Consider the following 26,383-nt stretch of genomic DNA (forward strand, 5'->3'; position numbering starts at 1 on the left):
TTTGAGTAATCTTCGAATTTACAATGTCGGGCAACGAGAATCTTGTAAGCTAGAAATTTGGTAAATGGGTGAGGATCTGAAGACGTATCTCATCTCTCTCAGATGCTTGGTCGTAGAACGAATGCATCGTAGTCGACGCGGTGGCCGGCTGCTCATAAACATAGTTCATTAAATTACTTAACGAAATATACATATCATCGTCCGTAAATGAGTATAAATCGGCTGTAGAATAATGCCCGTACACCCAACGGAACGACATTCCGACATCATATAGTGTTATTGTAATAATTATCATGGAAATCTATTTGTAATATCATATCCTTAAACAAACTCCAAGCCTATACAAACGCTTGAATGCCATTCACACGCTTGCAAGCGCGTGTGTGAATTCTAAACAGGCAAGCATGGCAGACGTGGATCTCGAAGTTGCTTCGGCTCTTGTGTTGAGCTTCACATATTTTTATTTAAAGAAAAAGGATATAATTTATTCGTTAGTCCAAGCACTCATACATAAGGATTACTAAAATTTATTTAATATACGTCCGTACGGCGTGAGCTCCTGAGCGACACTGAACACGAGCCAACGTGTAAACACGTCGCGAGCGCTTGCCGCAAGTTCCTTTGATCTGTGTTGAAAAACCAATAGCTCGCGCAAGCCTTTCCAAACGGGTCGTTTACACGCTTGTGCTTGTGAGAGCTTGTCGAGACTTGGCAAGGGTGTAAATGTAGCATTATGCTCCTCCTCCTTGTATATCAACACCTGTCTCAGGTTTCGGTTCGTCAACTCCTAGAAAGAAGTGTCTTGTCGATCCTGCCCGGCAGAACGTAGTAATATTTAAAAAAATGTGGTATTTTTGGCGCAAGCGTAATAAAATAGTCTCTTCGCTACTCGGTGGGACAAATGCCTTACTGTGACAAGGTTGAACTGCAACGCCAATCCTTTACACTTTTCAGATAATTGCAAACATATCAAAATTTAACAAACATTTAGACTTTACTTTCTCTATACCGAATTTTAAGAACCAAGAACGGACTCAAATAAGAGTTCAAAAATACTTTCAAAAGTTACTCTTTTCTCTCCACAAATGGACTGTAAACAACCTCACAATCCGGCCTAAGACTCTTAAAAGTCTCAACGCCCTGCTCAGTTACATTTGTTTCAGAAAAATCTATAAACTCTAATTGAGGAGCGGCTGTTGCTAAATGAATCAAACTGTGGTCTGTAATGTATCTGAAGCCTGTTATGCTTAAGTGTCTTAAGTTGGATCGGTTGGGTCTGTGACCCAGGGCGCCGGCTTCGAAAGGACCATTTGGGCCTATGTGGACGTAGTTAATGTCCTCTCCGTCCGCTCGGCCGAACCGTCGGATGGCGGAGTCGGTGACGAGTTTAGAAGCGTCTAGGTGGGGTGCTGGGGATAAGAAGACCTGGTTAGGGTCGGTTCTGCGGAGGTAAGGGTTCCGGCAGAATATGTGGTCCGTGTCCAAGGAGAGGCGGTATACAGCGTGGACCTGGAAAGAGATAGCGATAACAGAAGTATCTTACCCATTACATCGTATCATACCATGACCGTAATAGAAACGTGTCTGATAAAAATATTAAGATTGGTTTTTGGAGTCTTTTGTATTTTTTATTTCAACTCCAAATTTTGTTAAGTACTTTTACGGTCATCCCGTAAAATCCATATCGAATATACAAACTGAAACATAGATACACAAAAAAAAACATAAAAAGAGACCAGCGATATGGATTTTACGGGATGACCGTAAAAGTAACAAAAATTTGGAGTTGAAATAAAAAATACATAAAGACTCCAAAAACCAATCTTAATTTGATTGCGACATCTCTTGTCCGGGTGAGCGGTTAGTTCCAATGGAGTGCTAAAAGTTTCTCGATGAGAGCTACAGCATAGATGTCGCTAGTGTCGCTGCTTAAGTGACTAAATAAGAAACAAACAAGCTGGTGTGGTGCACTGGTAGGAGAAACTCGTGTCAGTACTCCTGTCCAGTGGTGGTGTAGCGGTATAGCACGCAGCACGGAATGCTGAGGACCTGGGTTCGATTCCCAAAGCTGGTCTCTTTTTCTGGTTTTTCTGTGCATCTATGTTTCAGTTTTCGATATCGCAAAAATATATAATTTGTATTGGAAAGTATGAGACTACGCCGACTAGCACGTTTCTTAAACAACCGTCGCCGTCGCGTGCCATGTATGCACGTTACATTCCGTGCCTGAAACGTTCCTATTACGGTCATGGTATGATACGGTGTAATGGATAGAGACCTTTAGCAGTAGAAGTGGGGTGAGCTTTTCTTGAACCCAAAATTATCTACACACGGCTCTACAAGTGTCTCAAACTTTATCCGTAATATTTCAGCGAGTTCATCATCATCATCATCATCATCATCATCATCATCATCATCATCATTATTATTATCATCATGATCATCATCCCAGCCTATATACGTCCCACTGCTGGGCACAACCCTCTCAGGATGAGAGGGCTTGGACCGTAGTTCCCACGCGGGCCCAGTGCGGATTAGGAACCTCGCACAAACCATTGAATTGTTTCGCAGGTTTGTGCAGCTTTCCTCACGACGCTCCTTCGCCGTAAAGCTCGTGGTAAATTTCAAATGTAATTTCGCACATTTGGTAAAACTCAGAGGTGCGAGCCGGGTTTGAACCCACGATCCTCTGCTCGAGAGGCCTTAGGTCTAACCACGATAGCCATCAACGAATTCTACGCGGGCAGCTGCTCGTCGTACAGTTGAACCATTTTATTCCTGCTGACTTACCGTAGAATGTTCATAAAAAGTAGAAAATGTCATAGTGACATAGCATTGTTTGACAACGTTATTTATTATGACAGTAACGCCGCTTGTAGACGTCCGTTGTTTTCACCGGACAACGGACCGTTTTTTTTCCGGACTTGCGGTATCGCTTACAACACAAAGTAGATAATATAACAGAGACACCACCTAGTACAAGCAAATGGTATCACCCTAATACTGGCTATTCAACTGGCTATTTTTCTTTCCTTCTATTTTCCAATAGATGGCACCAGTGCGAACACAAATAACACGATACGTATTGCCATCTAATGAGACACTAAGATACGGTACACTGACAACAACCAACAAGCTCACCAACTGAGCCTAGACAAGTAGAGATACGCATGATGTCTCTTGTCTTATTTACGTCGTTAGAAGAGAATGGCATGTTTCACTCAAATAGTTTCGACGAATGTGTGCAAGCGCGGGGCAAGCCCAGCAAGCGCATTCCGGTTATTCGCCATCTAGCGTCACAATTGCAAAACACTACGAAAGCCTCATAGCTGAAATCTAGCCTATATTTTCGAAATCTCAATTTATTATATTTATGGTGTTTCTTATCTTCAAATTAAGGAGTTGAATTAAGGTTGATGTGAAGTTGTGTTTATAAAATATGCTAGTCTTTATTTTAATCTCAATATTTCTACTTAATTCGGCTTGTTCACATTTTATAATTTACAAACGTTAATGGTAGAGCCATCTATTGCTGTTTTTTAGCATTAAATATAGCTGGTAGGGGTTGGTAGGCCATGCTTACAATGAATGTGTGTACATGCACCGGACGCTTGTCCGGCAACGAAGCCATACAACACCGCAAAAACGGTCCGTTGTCCGGTGAAAAAAACGGACGTCTAAAAGCGGCCTTAGTGTCATAATAAATACCCTTGTCAAGCAATGCGATGTCACTATGAGTTTTTCTACGAAAAGGTTCCACAGTGGGTCAAAATTCACTTGGTTCAAGTGTACACAAAATGGTTCCAATAAAGACCAGCGTCTTCTGCAAGGCTGACATCATGCTGAGGTGGGCTCTCTTCGTGACAATTTGTCTCTGATTCAGTCTATGTCATTTTAAAAACTAGTACAATATCACAACTAAGGAATAAGGAAGATAAGAGCGAATGAAGATTGCATTCCATCTCTTTCTAGAAGAATTAAATTTAGTATTGGACATTCTACGAAGTCTACGGACGTCGTGTTATAAAACGTTATAATAGTACTTACATGTAGGATAATGTCTAAATCACAATTTCAAACGGTTTGTCAAACAATAAAAGATTTATTCGACACTTAAAAAAAAAATCTTGCTTATTCCCTATTGTGCTAAAGGAGAATGAACCCTATCTTTTTTTTGTACCTATTCTACTCCTTATAACGAGCACTATGTAGTTGTCTGAATAAAGAGTTTAATTATTATTTAAAAATCGTTGGGGCATCTATAAAAACTACATGTGGTGGTAAATCCACTATCGCGTACTGGGTTCGCCCAAACGAAAAAATTAACATACATGATTTTGATATCATTCGAACTATTCATACAACTACATAATATAAACGAAAACGATTAATAATATACGATTTTATGTTTATGAATTATGATATGATTGCCTCTATATTAAAACCGACTTCAACAAAACAGGCAACGTATTCAACTGTAGGTACGTATGTTTTCCTTTCGATCTAATATTTGAGTGAATCATTGAAATTACCTGCGAACCGATATGGTCTTCCTAAAACAAAATATAACATAGAATTAGATGAGGCAAATTAAAAATGTATGAAAGCATGCGCAGAACTGGAAGGCGAAATAGATGGGTTTCGAGAAGGCCTATCTATTTCGCCTCGGAATGACTTTGAAAACCATACTTAAAAACCTCACGCAACAATGCGCCATCTAGTGAGACAAAAAACGATAGCCCTCATTACTATCCACGCGTCACGGAATGACGAGGAACTGGGTTCGATTCCCAAACGAAAAAATTAACATACATGATTTTGATATCATTCGAACTATTCATACAACTACATAATATAAACGAAAACGATTAATAATAAACGATTTTATGTTTATGAATTATGATATGATTGCCTCTATATTAAAACCGACTTCAACAAAACAGGCAACGTATTCAACTGTAGGTACGTATGTTTTTCTTTCGATTTAATATTTGAGTGAATCATTGAAATTACCTGCGAACCGATATGGTCTTCCTAAAACAAAATATAACATAGAATTAGATGAGGCAAATTAAAAATGTATGAAAGCATGCGCAGAACTGGAAGGCGAAATAGATGGGTTTCGAGAAGGCCTATCTATTTCGCCTCGGATGGATGGTGCGGTTAAATTAGGGATGCAACGGATATCCGGCCTATCCGGCTATACTCTGTTTAATTCTAGGTTTGAATTAACGACCAAATTGTAACACACGTTTCTCGGTATTTCGAACACAAACGGACAAACATACCTACATGTACATTTATTACAAGAGTTAACACAATTTTGAATAGTTTCGTTGTCTTATTTAAAAACGTGTGCAAATTTTACCGTTAAGTTTCAAATTTTAAAATAAATGGACTATACAATTTTACTATTCGGCCGAATACCGGATAGTTGCGTACAGTCACCAGGGAGCGTGCAAAAATACGTGACACGTCCTTCCGGCCCTAGAAATAGAGTCGTATCAGATATTATGTATTTATGCACGCTTGTTGTGTCAGATATTGGTGCTGGTGACTGTACAACGTAGGAATGTGTTTTTCATGAACCAATAGAAACGCTTCATTCACCTCCTCGCACAGCACAGCTCTAGCGGAAACAGCTCTAGTAACACTCTTTCCCGCCCGGATAACAACACCGGCCCTGAGCGGAACAGATATGGTAAAAAGAGGATTTCTACCAATGAAAAACACATTTCTCGCAACACATCCCCGCACAACACTGGTGGAAACTCAATTATATTATTATTGAAGTCAAGAACTAAGACCAATGCCTTACAAGTCCAGCCGGATGCGACGGACGGATGTCAGGACGCGCAACGACGGCCGGGCGGGCTCGGCCCTGCAAATAGGGATGACGACACCACCGATGATCTTACGCACTTTTCAACCGACTTCGAAAAAGGAGGAGGTTCTCAATCTCCGTCTGTATGTTTTTACAAGTCCGATCACGTTTCACCCATAAACGCATCTAGTACAGATCCATTGAATAATGTTTGACTATCGTATTTTGTCGGAAAAGTTCATATTTGGGCATTTTACAAAAAATTGTACCTTTTTTTAATTTTAGAAAATATGGGTTTTGCTACTCAGAATAAAGAAAACAATACATTTTTGTGACATTTTTTTTTCACATTTGTTCACAAAACTGACTCATAAAATTTGTATGAAAAAATTAAATACATTTTAGAAAAGGCACACTTCTTTTAAAACGCCCATTTATCTCGCTCTCTCAACTAGCTTACTAAAGTTTCATCATCATCATCATCAGCCGGAAGACGTCCACTGCTGAACAAAGGCCTCCCCTTAGAACGCCACAATGAACGACAACTCGCCACTTGCATCCACCGGTTTCCCGCAACTCACCTGGTGGGAGGCCTGCCAACGCTTCGTTTCGCTTTTTAACTTACTAAAGTTTACTGAAGCTAATTCAGAAAGCAAGATACAGTAGAATTACTTGGAGTTAACACTTGACAGATGGGCGTGCCTTCAGTCAATTTTCAACTATGAGGTCATACTAATAAAATAGTTTTTACATAATTTGTAAACTGGGGTTTATTTGTATGACGTCAAAGTTGAAAATTGACTGAAGGCACGCCCATCTGTCAAGTGTTAACTCCAAGTAACCGTACTGTAAATACCCGTACCTACCCGGCCATATGGATTGCTCATCGGTCTTTGGAAAGACACTCGGCTAATTTCGGCTTCGTAGAGCGTTGTCACACACTACTTATGTGACGTTTGTCAGTCGTTGTACAGGTGCAATAGAGTACGGACGCATTTAGATGAAAATATATAATATAAAGTTGTTAAAACCCCCCAAAACTTAAAATTGTCATCATCCCAGCCTATACACGTCCCACTGCTGGGCACAGGCCTCCTCTCAGAACAAGAGGGCTTGGGCCACAGTTCCCACGCGGGCCCAGTGCGGATTGGGAACTAGACACGAACCATTGAATTGCTTCGCAGGTTTGTGCAGGTTTCCTCACGATGTTTTCCTTCACCGCAAAGCTGGTGGTAAATTTCAAATTTAATTCCGCACATGAATTTCGAAAAACTCAGAGGTGCGAGCCGGGGTTTGAACCCACGACCCTCTGCTTGAGAGGCGATAGGTCAAACCACTAGGCCACCACGGCTTGTACGATGGCATCTTTAGGAAAAAGAGGGAACTATCCTTTTTGTAGTAGTTGCAACAGCTCTCTATAGATATCCGAAGTTTACATGTCATTAATTTGACGTAAACTGTTTGTGTTAAGTCCATAAAGGTGCAGTATTTATTTGATATAAAACGTCACTTAATAAATACGATGATTGATGGACAGTCGCCAGTGTTCGGAAATCGTCGTGAACAGCCAATTGTCTTTTTCCGAAGACCGATGTGCAATCTTTATCGCTGGATACTGCTATACGAACTGTACCGACAAAATACGATTACAAAACATTATTCACTCCCCCACATCTGTACTGGCGTTTGCCAACCCAATCTACTATTTGTTTTAAAGCAACTAAGGAGCTGTTTCACCACCCATTAAGTTTATTTGACGGATAAATGTGGTGCCGTCTCCGTCTATTCGAACAAAACAAACAGAGACGGCATCACATTGATCCGTCAGATAAATTTAATGAATGGATGGTGAAACAGGGGGTAAATGTAGTTGAATGGTGATCAGAGGCTTATTGTCTAACGTACTCGGAATCACGTAGAAAGGGATAGCAAATACGGGGCACGTATTTGAGTATCGAAAATTTAAATATCTATAGTTAAAACACCGACGGCCAAAATATCGAAAATCAGAATATCGAACGATCATAAGGTCGAAATTCAAAATGTCGAAAGTATAAATTATCGAACGGTACAATTATCGAATTATAAATTTCGAAAATCCTAATATCGACGGATAAAATATCGAAAATTGAAATTTCGAACGATTTCAATGTGGAAATTCTAAATGTCGAATTTCTATAATACCGAAGGGTACAATAGTCGATTACTGATACGAAATTTAACATTAACTTTAACTTGTTTTGGCCACAGTTGAACCTAACACGTTCCTCGCTACGCTCGTCGTCTCACCTAAACTTTTCGGTTGAATTAATCAGACTTCAGTTTTTAATTCTAGGTACTAAGTAATGTAACCTAAAAATTAGGTGCGACGACGAGCGCAGCGAGGAGGAGCGTTTTAGGTTCAACCGTGACCAAAACAAGCACGAGCCGAGAGAGCGAAGCTATTCTGTTTTCGATATTTTAATATTTGATTTTTTGACGGTAGATATTTTGTGTTTCGATATTGACATATATTGTTCATTCGGTTATAGATATTTTGAACCTTCGATATTTTAGCCGTTCGATATTTCGGCTTTAGGAATCCCAGGCGTCGATATAATGATAGTAGATATTTAGATCATTCGATATTTTGATTTTCGATATTTTGACCGTCGACGTTTTAACTTTAGATATTTTAAATTTCGATATTCAAATACGTGGCCCAAATACGATCACGAGTGCCAGAGCGTTAGACAATACGGCCACTGGTTTACAGCAAATTGTGTTTTACTAGCATCGCGTCTAGAAATTATTGTTTTATGGTGTCATCGACCCTATTAAAGTTGAAGACGCTTTAACCTGCAATAGACCCGGCTAGCCCGTCTTAACGGCCGAGTAAAGGAACGACCATACCGCTGCTCAAAATACGCTGACGCGCTTTATAATGCAGTGACGCAGATAATGCGTCACGCTTTTAACCAACTTTAAAAAGAGGAGGTATCATTTTCAGATCAGTCAATTGTGGATCGTTTTTTTTAATATTTTATTGTTTTTATACTCTTTCAAGTATCTAATAGTCTCATTATCCAAAAGTCATTCAGGAGTAGGATGAATGAATCGCGCATTACGCACTGAGACAAACTAATCCGGTACCATACCTACACCTTATATTATAGAAATTAAAACAAACCGACTCAAAAAAATTGCGAATACTAATAGAATATTTCCGCAATTTTAGAGTCGGTTTGTTCACACCTATCGTCCACACTGCTACTCAAAAATGGGCTTGTTATAAATGGGCATCAAGCATCAGTTTTTTAGCAGCAAAGGACGACACTCGTTTTAAACGTGACGCATATTACGCGTCATTGCATTCACGTTGCGTCAGAGTATTTTGAACACAGGTGTGGTAGTTCCTTAACGCTACGAAGACATGGTTTTAGTTTTAGTTGCTGAACTTCCACAAAACGCCTATACTTGGTTTGGATAGGTATTTTACTATATGTAAACTGGTGTCTTAAATATTCGAAATTCTTCCATTAAACTATCTAAACATTTACATTTCTGTATTGAAATACACTAGTATAGTTTGTATTACAATGATAGATAAGTAAAATGTTTAAAATCCTTGTATGTAAGTTTGTTTACATTTAGTTAATTATATCTATCCAAATCAAGTGTAATTCAATTAGTTTTTAAAAGTCAGTGACAGAAACTACGCAATTACAAGGGTTTCTCTAACTCTGGTCTATAGGTATAGGTAGTGCCACCAGAGTTGAGGTTACGCACACAAGAACATGTCATGTAATAACATGACAGCGAGATTTTGACATTCACTAATAAATTTCATTCATTCCCCTTTATGCAATCAGATCTTCATGTAGCTGTTTGTGTAATCATTCACTTTAACTCTCGTGGCACTACCTATACAGTATACATACTAGTAAAAGTAAATAAGGGCCACTTGAGTTTCATAAGTAAACTGAAATCAAAAATATATTTGCGTTTTTATCTCAATGCATTAAATTGAATCAAAAGTATTTGTATTGTGTTAGGTTGTATTAATAAAACCATTTTTAGACAAAGAAAGTTGTAAAGTATTTATATACTGAGCGGCAAAAAATCTGGCCCTCAAGTATGTGTGTAATAGGAAAATTTGGGGCCAAATTTTGCGCCGCTGAGTATATAAATACTTTACAATTTTCTTTGTTTTTTTTTTTATGGTATAGGGGGAAAACGAGCAGGCGGATCGCCTGATGGTAAGCGATTACCGTCGCCCACTGACACCTGCAACGCCAGAAGAGTCACAAGTGCGTTGCCGGCCTTTAAGGTAGGAGTACGCTCTTTTCTCGAAAACTTGAAGGTCATATGGGTCCGGGAATACCGCAGGCGATAGTTCATTCCAGAGTTTTGCTGTGCGAGGCAGGAAATTTCTGGAAACACGCACAGTAGAGGACCGCCAACCGTCTAAATGGTGAGGATGGAAGTGTTGTCGCGTAGGTCGGTGGCGAAAGGATGCGGCAGGGATCAACCCGAATAACTCCTCGGAGCACTCCCCGTTGTACATGCGATAGAGGATGCACAGTGAAGCTACATCTCTACGCAGCGTCAAAAAGTCAAGTCGATCAGAAACTCGCTGGCACCCGACTATTCGAGTCGCTCTCCGTTGTATTCGGTCCAGAGGGAGAAGCTGGTACTGGGGAGCCCCTGCCCACAGATGAGAGCAGTTGTCTAAAAATGGTTTTATTAATAATATTTTCGCTTTACCAATCAAACTCATTTGGCCCCTATTTTCTTTCTGCTTAGAATAGTGTCTGGCGGCGTGATCGAGATCAACTCAACACAACTCAGTAAATATATAAAAGTCATTGTATTCACCTGAAACATTCATTTTTTTTAACAAACATCTCTGGAGTACCAACCTACATTTTGAACGACGAAAAAAATTAAAAAATAAGCGAACGTTAATCTCACTAACTACTGCTACGAAACGCTACAACATCCGTCATCATCATCAATAAAACGCCAAAATATGGCTTATTCAGGAGTTGTCAAATACATTAGGTAACTTGAGTTGGTTAGGATTTGTCTTGATCACGTCTCCAGCATCGCACAATATAAGCATTACATATTTACATGGGTCGGAAAAACGGCCGTCATTTTAAAACTTAACCCCACTGAACTAACAACACGAAAAATACACTATAATTTAGTATAATTGAACCCACATTAAGTCTACTGATTTGATTAATACGATACATATAAAAAAATACTTTATTCGAAAAAAAAAATGTACAAAATCTTTATAAATTCTTTTATATAGGTATTTCATTCTAGATTCAATGTTGCCATTATGCACTAATAAGAGAAGACGAAATGATGGACGTTTTTCCGACCTTACATTATTTATTGATGTGAATGATTTCTTAGGCACGAATAGACTGAATGAATGAACAAAAGAGAAACTACAATTTTGGGGGGACGGCAAAATTCCATGATAAATAATACTGAAAAATATCTAGATACCTAAGACCTATGTATTTCACAGTTTTTTTTTTATTCGACTGGATGGCTAACGAGCAAGTGGGTCTCCTGATGGTAAGAGATCACCACCGCCCATAAACATCTGCAACGCCAGGGGTATTGCAGATGCGTTGCCAACCTAGTGCGTTCTGTCGCACCTACGATTCGGACTGGCTAGAATGAGCACGAATATTCCCATTACTTATAACTGTGACAAAATCGGGGAATCCCCTTTTTAAAATGAATGGTACAATAATGAAATCTTGTATACTATAGTTATTTGAAACCTAAACAAGAAGGCGGCCAAATGTTCTTGCGCCCGGGGCGGCTGTTTCCACGCTACGCCACTGGATGGATGATGTTGATTCTATTCAGTCTACTCGTGCCTTATATTCTAACGGGCGCCTTTATATTTTGCCATAAAATCGGGATACAACAGGGTTGACGACTGGGTTAAAAATATATCATTCTATTTAGTCCGACAGTTACATTATGGAAAAATATGGGACACGTATTATTTTGGTTTATCAAATTATTAAAAATTTACAAAGGTATAGATCATCAAACTTCCGGAGTGGGGGCTCGTGACGTCACTCTTAGGTAAAACTCGTAGCATATAGTGACTTCACTCGAAACTTCTAAGCACTGTATACACGTCATTTTTTGTTTGTCAAACAAAATAAAAAATACGTGCACAATATTTTTCAATTATCTAACTGACGGACTAAACAGTTTTTTTCAGTCGTCTAGCCTATTAGGGTCAGATCAAACCGCTGAACTCTCGGATAGTCACATTTCTATCATATAACGAATAGCTACAGAATTTTACGGTGTGATCTTAGCCTACATGAGCGAAAAGTATAAAATTATACCGTGTGATTTTTCAGACTTTATATAATAACGCCCGTTTTTACATGCAAGAAATTGTGGATTTAGAATATATTATCGTATAGAATCTGCCGCCAAGTCGAGTAAACATTATTTATTGAATCATTTTGTAATGCACACATAGACATTCGCACTCACTGATTCAATTAGTTCGTGATTCTTGTGAATAAACCTGAAAACAGCTGTACCTAATTGTTTTAATCTCTTTTCAATTTCTCGAGCCGTTCTAACGATATTATATTCTAATCGTAAGGTGCCAACGGTTTACTCGCCAATGGATCACCCGCCTAACCTTTTCAACGATTTCAATCATTCAATAATCCAATAGGTACTGTATCCTGACCAAAAACATCTGAAGGATATCATATCCGCCACGATAGATTATATTCGAATAGCATTGAAAAGGTTGTGACAAGTTACATTCCTGCGGTAACTTTTAGTGCTTCTCGTGCGTAACGTGAATTGGATGATTTACCTCTTCAACCGGTTCCTAAAACAAAATATAAATTTTGAATTATTTTAAGGCCAAAAAGTATGCTACAAAAATACGGAAAATTTTCAGAGGTATGACAATTCTTTGCGTTGTAAATTAATAGTATTTTTATAACAACGCCAATGTCTATCTGTCTATGGCATCGTATCTTTCAAATTGATAGACCGATATCGAAGCGAATTTTTTCGTCAAAGCGGGTTTTTTTCGGTGAATTTTAGCTGTCTGATAAAAATCAGTCCAACCGTTTTTAAAATATATATTGTGGAACAATTTAAAGACACCTGTATATATACTTCACGCGATCCTTTGTTAATGCACGTCAATTTAGAACCGTATAGCATTGGAATGGAATGAAAATGGGATGCAATGAAAGTGTAACATAAAATCTAAACGAAGCAAAGGGGCCATCCACAAACTTGTCACTCTTTTTATAGATGACCCCTGAAGAGTACATTGCAATACTACAAAGTATTAACCCTTTTGCAGGCATAGTGCATGCGACCACATAAATGTACACAACTATTCAACCTTGCTAAATGGTGCAAAGTTGTTAAAAATATTATTCGTTTTTTAAATAAAAAAATAATTTCCTTGCTCACCCGCGACCTTACGATAGCTAAGCTTATGCAAAATATGCGTGTTCATGCAGTTCCTCCACCTCCACACCTCCACACCAGAGCTCATCTTCAGAGTACTACTCTAAAGATGAGCTCTGGTTGAGTTCGAAACGCGTCAGTGTAGTGTGGTGGTGGTGATAGATGGGTTTGTGTGATTTGTGTGTGTTCTTACAGTGTGGAGGTGGAGGAACTGCATGAACACGCATATTTTGCATAAGCTTAGCTATCGTAAGGTCGCGGGTGAGCAAGGAAATTATTTTAGTTCATTGATATGGACCTCCGCAAAGTAACGCCTGATTCAATAAATTATTTAAAAAAATTAATCTCTTATACAAATAATCATAATACCACAAACGGGACTTCAGTATTTTTTTTCTTTCTTTTTTTATTCTACTGGGTCTCCTGATGGTAAGAGATCACCACCGCCCATAAACATCTGCAACACCAGGGGTATTGCAGATGTTGCCAACATAGAGGCCTAAGATGGGATACCTCAAGTGCCAGTAATTTCACCGGCTGTCTTACTCTCCGCGCCGAAACACAACAGTGCAGGCACTGCTGCTTCACGGCAGGATTAGCGAGCAAGATGGTGGTAGCAATCCGGGCGGACCTTGCACAAGGTTCTACCACCTACAAGCTGCAGTCTACTCGTGACCACGGCCACTGTAATGTGTTTGAAACGTCGAGGTAAATATTACTCGTGTGTTTTAGCGTGATAAGTCCCGTCTGTGAGAGGTATTTTGACTAGGAGTGAAAGGTTAAGCTTTTTAAGGTTATAATCTCTTACACAACATAAAACTATGATTCACTGGTTCAGTAACAGCCTATTCACTCTAGCCGTGAAAATCATTAGATTGTATTTATCCGAAAATTCAGACGACGGGAGCGAATTCCATTCCTTAGCAGATCGCATTATGCAAGATGAAGCAAACCAATGAAACGCTAACTACATAAGGGTGAAGACGCTCCCCCCGCCTTGACGTACGTTGGCAAAATGGAGATGGAGGAATTAGATCATGTAATTCATAAGCGCACTCACCAAAATGCATCCGGTAAAAAACAGACAGACAAGCTACTCTACGACGGCGTTCGACTTTAACTTTAATTGTGAATGAGAGGCCACTCGAACACTCGGTTCACTAATGTTTCCCAACTAACCTTTGGCAACCTGATTCATTTCGCAACTGTTTAATATATCTGAAACTGTAAATATTTCAGGATTTCTATAAAACTAACCTAACCTAAAGGGTTCTACATGATGGCCCTGAAATATTTACATTTTTAGTTAGTGGCGAAATGTACGGATACCCGAACACCTACCGCCTGCGATGGCATAAGCCATCGAGCTAGGGACGCGCGCGATGCGTTACTTACCTGTAACCGCGCTATACTTCGTTAATAGATAGATCAACTTTTTCTTGTTTGCTATTCTGCGCCGTTGTCCAAGAGACAACAGTCACAGATTTAAAAAAACTATTTTATTAATTATATGCTACTAATATACTTAGGACATAGTCCATAAAATAATGGGCTTGTAAGTACGATAAAAATGTACACTCGACGAATTTTAACCACAAAAAACCATATAGAAACTCATGATTTTCAAAAGTTGTTCAGGGGACGTAGCCATGGTATCGAGGTACAAGAAAAAAGTTGATCGACCCTCATATTGTTTATAATAAGTATGTGATCTAACACAACTGACCTGTTGCCCCACATTGACATACAGCACGTGGTGTTTCGGAAGCGCCTCCTTGTCTTGCTCAGGCTCATCTTTGGAGGTGCTGGCGCCGTTGTTGACTTTATCGTCGCGCTTCCGCTTCGACGGGCCGGGCTCATCCGTGGACGACGGCTTGCGTTTCGACGCTCTGTCGTCTTTGTCGTCGGGTTTGTCGTCTAGGTCGCTGGAAGCGGTGAATAATTAGAGATTGAAAAACAGGTTAAACAACTTTTTGTTCATTGTTTTGTCCCGTTGCCCAAGAGACAACACGTTCTAATAAGTACTTCAGGAGACGTTACCATGGTAACAAACACAAAAAGGTGATTGACCCTTATTTTAAGCTGTTTGTTTTCCAATATAAATAAAATAAAATCGTTCTATTCATCTCGACCTTGAGAGAAGAGACACATTATATTTAACTCACTCGTCGTCGTCCGAGTCGCAAGCGCCAATCGCATTCTCTTTGCTGAAGTCGCGAGGCGGTTTGTTTTTGTAGTATTCGGGTTCCTGTAACAATTTATTTACAATAGTAGCATAGCATATCAATTTCTGCTACTGGACGCGCTCTCCGTGTATCGACGCGTACTAAACTTAAAATGCGTACAATTCTTCTGAGTACGCGTCTACAAAAAGATGAGATCCAGAGACCCTAGTCCTTAGATCGTTTTGTAAGAGTATTTAGAGAGATAGAGAATGAGAGGAAGGGAGAGAGAGTGCTACCTGCCTGCCTACTGACAATAATTAGTGTCGAATAGTGTGAAATAGATCCCACTCAGCATAGGGAGCCGTCCATAAAGTGCGTCACTCTTATTTTTACCAATTCTAGCAACATTTTCGCAATTATTTTGTTCCCATCATAAACCTGTGTTATTAGTAGAATTAAGTCTGTCGGTGGTACCTGGTCCTCCCAGAGGTCTGGCAGCGGCTCCGTCTGCTGGCAAACGTCGCGGGTGACGGCGGCGCGCGCGGGAGACAGCCACAGCCGCCGCAGCGCCAGCAGCCAGCCCAGCGCGGACACCTCGGAGTCGCCCACCGGGGACCCGCGGAGGTCCAGTGTCTGACAACACAACCTTTCTTAAGCCACCTAGTCAAATTTGGACAAACGTCAAAGCAAATGTCAGCTTTTCTTGGGTGATGTTATGTTTCAAATTCAAATGTAATGATCCTAATTTGGCAAAGGTCTACGTATATAGGACACTGGTCCGAAGGAGAAATAAGGAAAGCCGCGGTGGCCTCGTGGTTTGACCTAGTGTGAAATTTGAGGATCGTGGATTTAAACTCTGCCTCGAACCTCTGAATTTTCCTTTCTGCCACAAGCTATGATAGGCAGCGCTAGTGTTGCCATGAGGCAGGCAGCGCTAGTGCCGGGTATACTGCCAGCTCTACCGTCCCGTCTGGCCGTCCCCCAGCCGGCCCCAGTACCTGCAGCTTGAGGAAGCCGTATCTGGTGGCGAGCGAGGCGTAGGCCACGAACTCTGTGAGCCGGTAGCAGTCCCGCATGTACAGATGCCGCAGCCCCGGCAGCTTGCTCAGCGGCAGGAACGACGCCGGCTCCATCCAGTCGCACTCGCAGACGTCCAGCGTCTGGGAAACAAATGGCACAGCTTTATGGTTCTATCAACTTTTTATTGTTTGTTGTGTCCCGTTGTCCAAGAGACAACAGTGACAGGGTTTCTTAAAAAACTGTCATAATATGTGTAATAATTTAGAGAGAGAGAGAGAGAGAGTCCCACTCGCAGACGTTCAGCGTCTGGGGATAAACGGCACAGCTTTATGGGTCAGTCAAATTTTTCTTGTTTTTTCTGGCCCATTGTCCAAGAGACAACAGTGACTTTTAAACTATAATCCCACTTATTTTTATTATATTTTATTTCATATTTAAGATTAATATATGAAGGTTTGTAAGTCTGTCTGTTTGTTAACTCATCCCGTCTAAACCGCTCAACCGATTTAGATGAAATGAGAATGAAATGAGAGGGTCTGGGCAGAAGTTCCCACGCGGATAGTTTTTATCCTAGAAAATTGCAGTTCCCACGGGATAGGGATAAACGAATTCCACGCGGACCGAGTCGCGGGCAACAGGCTAGTAATATAATAAGAGAGAGAGTGAGTGATTCCTGTCTACTAACAACATTACTGTCGAATAGTGTGAAATGGACCCACTCAGCAGTGTTGCAGCAAATGTTATGTGAAAATACAAACTGAAATATACATGCACAGAAAAACAAATTTCAGTTTGTATTTTCGATATAGGTTTTACGGGATGACCGTAAAAGTAACAAAAAATTTGGAATTGAAATAAAAAATACAAAATACAAAAAGATTCCAAAAAACCAATCTTAATGTTATGTGAGTCAATCAACCGTTTTCTTGTTTGTTATTCTGTCCCGTTGTCCAAGAGACAACAGTGACAGAGTTTATTGTATAATGTGAATGTGTATCACACACGTTCTCACCTCTAAATTAGGCAGATAGTCCTGTATCTTGAACAGGAAGGAGCGGTTCAGCGGGTGGTTGTAGCATCGCGACCCGCGGAGCGACAGCTTCTTTAAAGTAGGCGGGAACTGATTGATGCTTGTCTGTAATAGTACATTGTATATTAAGGGTAAGTGAGGAATTACGAACGAGATTCTATCAGAAGCCCGAAGTCGAAGACTGAGGGCTTTGATGAGTCGATGTTCGTAATTCTAGTGCCGCCCGTGCGACATACAATGTTTTTCATAAATGAAAGTGAAATAATAAATATACTACTCAAAAGAATATAAGCGCCAGTTGGATTTTACCGGTAAAATGAAATCAAAAATATTTTTTCGTTTTTAATTGAATACATTTAATTGAATGAAAAGTATTTGTACTGTGTTATGTTGTAATAATAAAACCAATTTCGGACAAGGAATGTTATAATAGTACATTGTGTCTTAAGGGCGGTAAATAAAGAATTACGAACGAGAGTCTATTAGAAGTTCGAAGTCGAAGACTGAGGGCTTTAATGAGTCGATGTTCGTAATTCTAGTACTGCCCGTGCGACATACAATGTTTTTCTTCACATTTGCGAGTGAAATTTATATTTCTAAAAGAAAAAATATAATTGTTCCAAATATTGGCGATAGCTTAGGCTGCGCTCTTGGCAGCGCCGCCCTCCCCCTCCCTCAGCATGTGCCTGAGCCGCGTGTGCATGTGGTCCTGCTGCTACGCCATGCGCAGCACCATCAGTACGGGCACGGACTCATTGACCGACCACGGGTTTCATGACAAGCACATTAAGGTCGAGGGTTTTATTTGGGGGGTTGCAACCAAGGTAGCCTGCATGTTACGACACTGTTTACGAGCAAGTGTGATGAAAAGAATTATATTTATTAGTATTTTCGTTTCACCTATAAAACTCACGTGGCCCTTATTTTCTTATGAGCAGTATATTATTCTTAAAAGAATTGCCGATACCTTAGGCTGTGCTCGTCGTTCATGTCGTGCACATGCGCGCGCAGCAGTATTAGCGACCGACCGCGGGTTTCATAACAAGAACAAAAGGTCAAGGGTTTTATTTGGGGCGTTGCAAGCAAGGTAGCCTGCATGTTACGACACTGTTTACGAGCAAGTGTGATGAAAAATAGTACATTGTGTCTTAAGGGCGGTAAATAAGGAATTACGAACAAGAGTCTACGACTGAGGGCTTTAATGAGTCGATGTTCGTAATTCTAGTACCGCCCGTGCGACATACAATGTTTTTCATCAGATTTGCGAGTAAAATTGTATATTTGTAAAAGGAAGACTATTATTTTATCAAAAATTGCTGATACCGCTGACTGCGCTCTTGGCAGCGCTCTGCAGCATGTGCATGGCGTGCGTGTGCAGCGCGCGCACGGAGCAGCAGCACGCCATGCAGTAACAAGCTCATGCGACCGACCGCGGGCTTCATGACAAGAAAATTTGTACGCGCAATGACTCATGCGACCGACCACAGGTTTCATGACAAGCACATTCAGGTCGAGGGTTTTATTTGGGGGGTTGCAACCAAGGTAGCCTGCATGTTATGACACTGTTTACGAGAAAGTGTGATGAAAAAGAATTGACATCAGGACCATCTTTAAACGGGGATGAAAGTATTTGACACACTCTTTACACTTTCGTACTCTTTTGTCATAAAGTCCTTTGACTCTGCAAAAAAAAACCACTGCCAAAGCAACAAGCAAGGCCGGGGAACGAGCCGTCAGTCGGGGGGCCATTTTAGCATCACCGGTGAACTAGGGACATTGAAGGATTGCCAGTCTACGTTGATGTTTTTTCACTCACCGTGCTACAGTTAATGTTACAGTAGTCCAGCGCAAGCGACGTCAGCTTGGGACAGGTCTCGCCGAGCTGCCGCAGCAGGCAGGGGGTCACTGTCAGCTGGGGGCCGGGGACCGAGCCGTCAGACGGGGGCCATTTAAGCATCTCCGGTGAACTGAGGACATTAGATGACGTCAGAATTTTTTAGTAAAAAAAAAAGGCGAAACAATTACTTTGCTCACCCGCGACGCGCGCGCGTTTGTGTTAGCAAAGTAATTGTTTTTAGTTCATTGATATGGACCTGCGCAAAGTAACGCCTGATTCAATCAATTATTTTAAAAAAGTCGTTATAGGGAAAAAGAAAAAAGGGGTCACAGAATGCCTCAGATCATGGGGCTTTGAATGCAAGGTATCTTCTAAATTAACTGAATTAAAGTTATTTAAAAATTTTACAAAACAAAAGTATCTCTGGTATCAGAGTAGAATCGTACCGTACCGTCCCTCTCACTCTTGTATTAAATAACACTAACGTCAGCAAGCCGTGGTGGCCTAGTGGTTTGACCTATCGCCTCTCAAGCAGAGGGTCGTGGGTTCAAACCCCGGCTCGCACCTCTGAGTTTTTTCGAAATTCATGTGCGGAATTACATTTGAAATTTACCACGAGCTTTGCGGTGAAGGAAAACATCGTGAGGAAACCTGCACAAACCTGCGAAGCAATTCAATGGTGCGTGTGAAGTTCCCAATCCGCACTGGGCCCGCGTGGGAACTTATGGCCCAAGCCCTCTTGTTCTGAGAGGAGGCCTCTGCCCTGCAGTGGGACGTATATAGGCTGGAATGATGATGATGATGAACGTCAGCAAGACGGTACGATACGAACTAAGATTTACGAATTTCGTAGTAGCCCTCCAGGAACATATACCAAAATGGTAAAATCGGTCGGTCCTTAGTCACTAAAAGCTATACAAAATACCCGGAGCACTACTGCGCGCGATCAGCGGCGCGGTGAGGAATTCCTGTTCATTTCGTGCGCTTCTATATATATTTAATATATTTTTAACCAACTTCAAAAAAGAAGGAGGTTCTATGCTCCAATGTTTGTATTTTTTTATCTTTAAAATTTAGTCTTAATTTTAAATTGATTTTATTTAAAATGGTAATTTTATTTCATTGATAAAACGACTGTGACTATTGATTCAAAATGTGTTAGAGTTAGACAATAAGGCCTCAGACTCGTTATTATGTTCAATAACTATTAATAACACACAAACCCCAGACACAATAAAAAAAAATTGCACATACACCCGAAAAAAACTATCCACCGAAATGAGGCAAAACCTTCATTTTTATTTCTCATTGTTTGTCAGTTGTGTTTGTTTACTTATGTTGTACAATAAAGAGTTTACATACATACATACATATTTCAAAAAGCCACCCAAAGTGATCTTAATACTATGAACAGAGATAACGTTCGCCACATCGCCGATCGCGCGCAGTCGTGCGCGAGCCGTAAAGTCTTACCCCTCTCGCTCTATCGTCGATGGGGCTGCAACAAAAACATATTTACATGAACATGATCAAAACAAGTGTGCAGAGTCACAACCACAGTAACAGAACAGAAGAAACAAGTTGGAAGGGCCCGCAAGTGGAAGGACCATCGCAGAACGATTATTCTCATTCCTCTGCCCACAAGTCTAATTACCGTGGCGGTTTTTTTTGGCGTGAGGCGTGGGAAGCAGCAAAACAGTAAGTTTTTTCACCTGATGCAGATAGAATAATGATATAATGATGGTAGAAATTCCTTACAGGGATAAGCTCGTCTTTGTACATTGTATTCTAAATATTAGACCAGGGCTTCCCAAACACATTGTCCCAGGGGTAGGTGGTTTGTTAGATTATTTTCCTATAATCCTTTTTTTCTTTGTAGCAAATTTTCATTTCGCTTTTTTTCACGAAGGCAATATTTCCAAGTCTGCTTTTTTAATGAAGCTTATTTTCACATTCGCGTTTTTCCTGAGCCGCATTTTTTCCAGTCGCGTTTTTCCCCAATCCCAATCGAAACGGAAACAGTGTCGATGGAGCCCTGGTATCATCTAGCTCCTGTTTCCCATCGAGTCTTATGTACCCCACTACTAAACCACAAAACCAGGCTTAACGGCTCATAGGTAGGTTTAGGTTATGTTAGTTTTGCATCGGCCCGAAGGGCCAAAACCACCCAGGATAGGAGCTCCGTCGAGACTGTTTCTGTACCGATTGGGATTGGGGAAAAACGCGACTGGGGTAAAATGCGACACACAAAGAATGCGAATGTGAAAATAAGCTTCATGAAAAAAACAGGCTTGTAAAAATAAAATTCGTGAAAAAACGCGAAATGAAATTTTGCTGCAAAGAAAAAAATATTATGGGAAAATAATCTAACAAATCCAGGGGCTTTGTCCAAATAGTGTTTTTCTGATAACCTGTTACTAGGCTAGTGCTAAAATTGGTAAGTATTTTTGGGAACCGAGTTGAGGGGCGTTGTAAAAAAAATGGCATAGCCCCACCCAATGGCGTCAAAGTTTTTTTTTTATTATTCTACTGGATGGCAAACGAGCAAGTAGGTCTCCTGATGGTAAGAGATCACCACCACCCATAAACATCTGCAACACCAGGGGTATTGCAGATGCGTTGCCAACCTAGAGGCCTTCAGTAATTACACCGGCTGTCTTACTCTCCACGCCGAAACACAACAGTGCAAGCATTGCTGCTTCACGGCAGCATTAGCTAACAAGATGGTGGTAGCAATCCGTGTAGACCTTGCACAAGGTCCTACCACCTGTACAAATAAGTTTGGGAATCCCTGTATTAAACAATTAATTCTGACAGATGGAATATCACTAGATGGCGTTAGAATCGAGAGGTCCGTTTGACGTTATTCTTGCTTGCGATTGGCTCATTTAGGTTTTTAACCAATCACGAGCGCGGCGCAAATGTCAAAGTTGTCAAACCTCACGATACTAGCGCAAAGTAGCTGTCACAGACCCTCGACGTGTTTTTCCTTTATTTATGTACCGTCACGTGCATTAATATCTGCCACAGAGGAGCGTGCAAAATATCTGACGCGTCCTACGGGCCCTAAAAATGGAGTCGTATCAGATTTTTATGCACGCTTTGCTGTCTGATATTGGTGCCGGTGACTGCACAAAAGGTTTACACACATACCCACATACTACCAACTTATTTCTTCTATTCTGTAAACAAAACAAAGAGAACGCATCCTTAATTACCTCAAAATACACGATGCAAAAAACCGGCCAAGCGCGAGTCCGATTCACGCACTGAGAATGTCATACTTTACAAATAACAATTAAACTTTTTCACTTCGAATCGTTATAGTGTACGCACTTGCATATATCGGTAACCTGATTATGAACCCAACTAAACTATCGGCCGATAGAAAGTCTGCGGTCTGCGGGGGCTCATATCATCAACATCATTGCAGGTGGTAGGACCTTGTGCAAGGTCCGCCCGGATTGCTACCACCATCTTGCTCGCTAATCCTGCCGTGAAGCAGCAGTGCTTGCACTGTTGTGTTTCGGCGTGGAGAGTAAGACAGCCGGTGAAATTACTGGCACCAGAGGTATCCCATCTTAGGCCTCTAGGTTGGCAACGCATCTGCAATACCCCTGGTGTTGCAGATGTTTATGGGCGGTGGTGATCTCTTACCATCAGGAGACCCACTTGCTCGTTTGCCATCCAGTCGAATAAAAAAAAAAAAATCATCATCCGGCTCTTATGTTCTTAAAAAATTAGTGTTATGAAACCCGCACTTAGCCGGCTTGAGGTCATTATTAGAGCGTTCCAATCGCCTCATTTCCGTGGTCACATTTTCTGTAGCTGCTGTAGAATTTGACTCAATTTATATTAAGACGTCCTGTACTTCTACTAGATAATCAGGAAAATAACAATCTTCTACCATGTCAACAAAAATGTACCCACGAAAATCAAAAATAACGGAATCTTCTACAGTGTCAACATAAATCATCATCATCATGTCAGCCGAAAGACGTCCACTGCTGGACATAGGCCTCCCCCAAGGCTCTCCACTCAGACCGGTCTTGTGCTTTCCGCATCCACCGCGATCCCGCGATCTTAACCAACATAAATGTGCCCACGAAAATCAAACCGAATAAACGCTCGAATAACGACCCGAAAACACAATAACAAAAGGTATTTCAGATCGCTTGCGATTAGACCATTTCAGTCGCAAGTGTCATGGCCCCATATTAAGGTCTCCCCAAACCTCTATCGACACGAAATCAGCTTTAGCCGATCAAAAAACTCTTTTCTCAAAAATGTCCGTAAAAGTTGACATTATTCTTTACATATCAGAAGGTGAAGTGCATAGTTTATGGTCAGCGAAAAATTAAAAAGTACACCTGCAGTTTATTTTTAATGAAAAAGGCAGGAAATCATAAGAAAAATATTGGAATAAAATTAAATTTTATAATATATTTTGAGAAAAAGTTTATTCTTTTTCAGAATTATTCACCATTTGTGAGAAAAGTTTTATATTAGTCTCGGCTGGAATAGCAATTGCTGGCTTCGTATTAGTATACTCATACTCAGCCAGCAATTGCCTACTTCCAGGCCACGACAATAATCTACTATTATCTCCGCGCAATAAGAGCGAAATGTACGTCGATCTGCTCGGCCGACGCGAAGCAACGTTTACCGACGGGAAGATGTCTTTTTCGCTCTTATTGCGTGGACATAAAGGGTTTTTTGGTCGGCTCGAACCGATTCCTCTTCGATAGATGTGGGGAAACCCTTATTTGATATCAATTTGAACTCTACCTAGACCTGCTCCAGATAAAGTGTTGGTGACCGACAAACAGACGCACTGACTGACGCACTCACGCATAGACGGACAACGTGATCCTATTTAAGAAATAAATATAATTAATGGCCAATAAAAAAAAAACGTTCAAATTCGTGATGCTAGTAGAGATGTGTCGAATGTTCGTTAGTTAAAAAAACCATTTCGAATACAAACCAAGTCAAAGTCAAAATACCTTTTCACACCTCTCCTTCAGAAAAGTAACTTTTCCTCCCTCACGAGAGGGAGCAAAGTGCAACTTTTCTGTTCAAGGCTTTTCTAAGTGTTTTATTGAAAATGCCATTTTTAAAGTTGATAATTGGAAAGCCACGTCATTTTCTGTGCTGGTTATTCTTTAATAATATTTAGAATTTATTTTTTTCAAGTTTCTTAATGCTCGGTGTGAAAAGTTGTATGAGCGACTCGGGAGCAAAATTATTTTCATCTTGGGCGTTAACACTTGAATCCCTCATTGCGCTCAGGATTCTACTTTAGAATCCCTCGCTACGCTCAGGATTCTATTATAGAATCCTTCGCTACATTCTGGATTCAATGTACGCCCTCGCCGTAAATACACCATTTTGCTCCCTTGTGACACAAATAACTATTTCTCAAACATGACATGAAATATTAACGTTGTGTTACAAATAATAGACTGAGAAGTAGCGCGATGCAGGCGCTGTGACTCGCCTGCGTGCGCGCGGTCACTAGCGGCCTGCAAAGATATTTCATACAACTTTGTAGGCCGCTGGCCGGCAATGCGACCGTCTTTTGTTTCATTCAACGCCCACACCCAGCACCACCAGCTGCAGCCGCCGCGCGCACACAACAGGGCGACCAGACTAGCGTCCCGCCAGCTGGATTTCTTGTTTTTTTTTAATTTTATTTTATGTCATTTTTGAGAAAAGCACTATACAAGCCTCGGCCGGAACGTGGGGTTGCCGGCCTCTACAGTAATGTACTAATACGCTGTCTACTGGAGCGGAGCTGTACTTCGTTTCTTTACCATTAGAATGAGGGTAAGCGATCTCGACGTGTCTTTTTATTCAAAAACACTTGAAAAATAAGTCACAGCAAATATGTAACAATTACCAGTTAACAGTCTAACATCTGGTAGCATGGTGAACGGTTGTGTTACTCTGAAGATGAGCTCTGGTTGAGTTCGAAACGCGTCAGTGTAGTGTGGTGGTGGTGATAGATGGGTTTGTGTGATTTGCGTGTTCTTACAGTGTGGAGGTGGAGGAACTGCATGAACACAAATATCTTGCATAAACATAGCTATCATAAGGTCGCGGGTGAGCGCGCGCGCTAAAGAAATTTAAAAAGTTTTATAAAATAAAAAATCGATTGTTTAACCTGACCAACAAAAGGTTGGAAATCCCCCGACTTTGTCACTTCAAAGTTCAATATCTCAAAAACGGCTGAATCGATTTTGATGAAACATATTTAAAACCATCGCTAGAAAACCTGCTTTCAAATAAAACAAAACCGCATCCTAATCGGCCCACCCGTTTAAGAGCTACGGTGCCACAGACAGACAGACACAGCGGTCTAACTTATAACACCACTCTTTTTGCGTGGGGGGTTAAAAATATGCATCCTTTCGTTCCACGCATACTGTCAGTTATTTGATTGAACTTGAAGGTGCTCGTGACCTTCACGTGTTTGGAAAAGGGGCCCCGAGAATTTGCATTGCCTGGCGTCCCCGACATGGTTAATCCAGCTCTGTTCATACGGACCTCCGCAAAGTAACGCCTGATTCAATAAATTAGGGTATACCAGCCTTTTGACTTCTTGATAACCCGGCGGATAAATAATCCACAAATTCTAAAACAATTTTGCAATTCGACACATCACTAGTAAATTTTAACTGACAATAATATGTACAAATGAGGATCTTTAAATTCTTATTTATACCCGGGAGGTGATAGTAATTAACTACATTTTATTCTACCAATATATATTAATATAGATATATTTTAATTTTTGTATATCTTTTTTTTTTTGTTTTATTTGTGTTTGCTGTTGTTGTTTTTTAGTTTGGTTGTATTTGTGTGTCTTTGTGAATGTGAATAAATGTCTTCTATTCTATTCTATTCTATTCTATTCTACCACAAATACTACAAAATGTCAACGAGACCTTATCCTACGAAGTGCCAAATTCGAATTTCGTGCCATGCCATCCTGCAATACGATACAAACTTCGATTTTCGAATTT

General features: G+C 40.6%; 1 protein-coding gene across 4 annotated transcripts in view; it reads right to left on the reverse strand.

Moving 5' to 3' along the window:
- Nucleotides 1-366: 366 nt before the first annotated feature.
- LOC141444817 (uncharacterized) overlaps nucleotides 367-26,383 on the reverse strand; it is a 62,281-nt gene continuing 36,264 nt past the window's right edge. Inside the window, exons 5-15 of one of the 4 annotated variants that reach the window (XM_074110477.1) lie at nucleotides 24,144-24,227; nucleotides 20,829-20,853; nucleotides 19,335-19,485; nucleotides 17,501-17,623; nucleotides 16,467-16,628; nucleotides 15,943-16,101; nucleotides 15,469-15,551; nucleotides 15,030-15,228; nucleotides 12,690-12,704; nucleotides 4,533-4,553; nucleotides 367-1,509 (exon numbers count right to left, since the gene is read on the reverse strand). In XM_074110477.1, the coding sequence (XP_073966578.1) occupies nucleotides 1,066-1,509; nucleotides 4,533-4,553; nucleotides 12,690-12,704; nucleotides 15,030-15,228; nucleotides 15,469-15,551; nucleotides 15,943-16,101; nucleotides 16,467-16,628; nucleotides 17,501-17,623; nucleotides 19,335-19,485; nucleotides 20,829-20,853; nucleotides 24,144-24,227 (1,466 nt within the window). In that variant the 3' untranslated portion in view covers nucleotides 367-1,065. Of the gene's footprint in view, nucleotides 1,510-4,532; nucleotides 4,554-5,013; nucleotides 5,035-12,689; nucleotides 12,705-15,029; nucleotides 15,229-15,468; nucleotides 15,552-15,942; nucleotides 16,102-16,466; nucleotides 16,629-17,500; nucleotides 17,624-19,334; nucleotides 19,486-20,828; nucleotides 20,854-24,143; nucleotides 24,228-26,383 lie in introns of all 4 variants that reach the window. The other 3 variants (XM_074110476.1, XM_074110479.1, XM_074110478.1) reach the window with 3 other exon arrangements.

This window comes from Choristoneura fumiferana, chromosome 30 (genome assembly GCF_025370935.1).
Source record: "Choristoneura fumiferana chromosome 30, NRCan_CFum_1, whole genome shotgun sequence".
NCBI lineage: Eukaryota > Metazoa > Arthropoda > Insecta > Lepidoptera > Tortricidae > Choristoneura > Choristoneura fumiferana.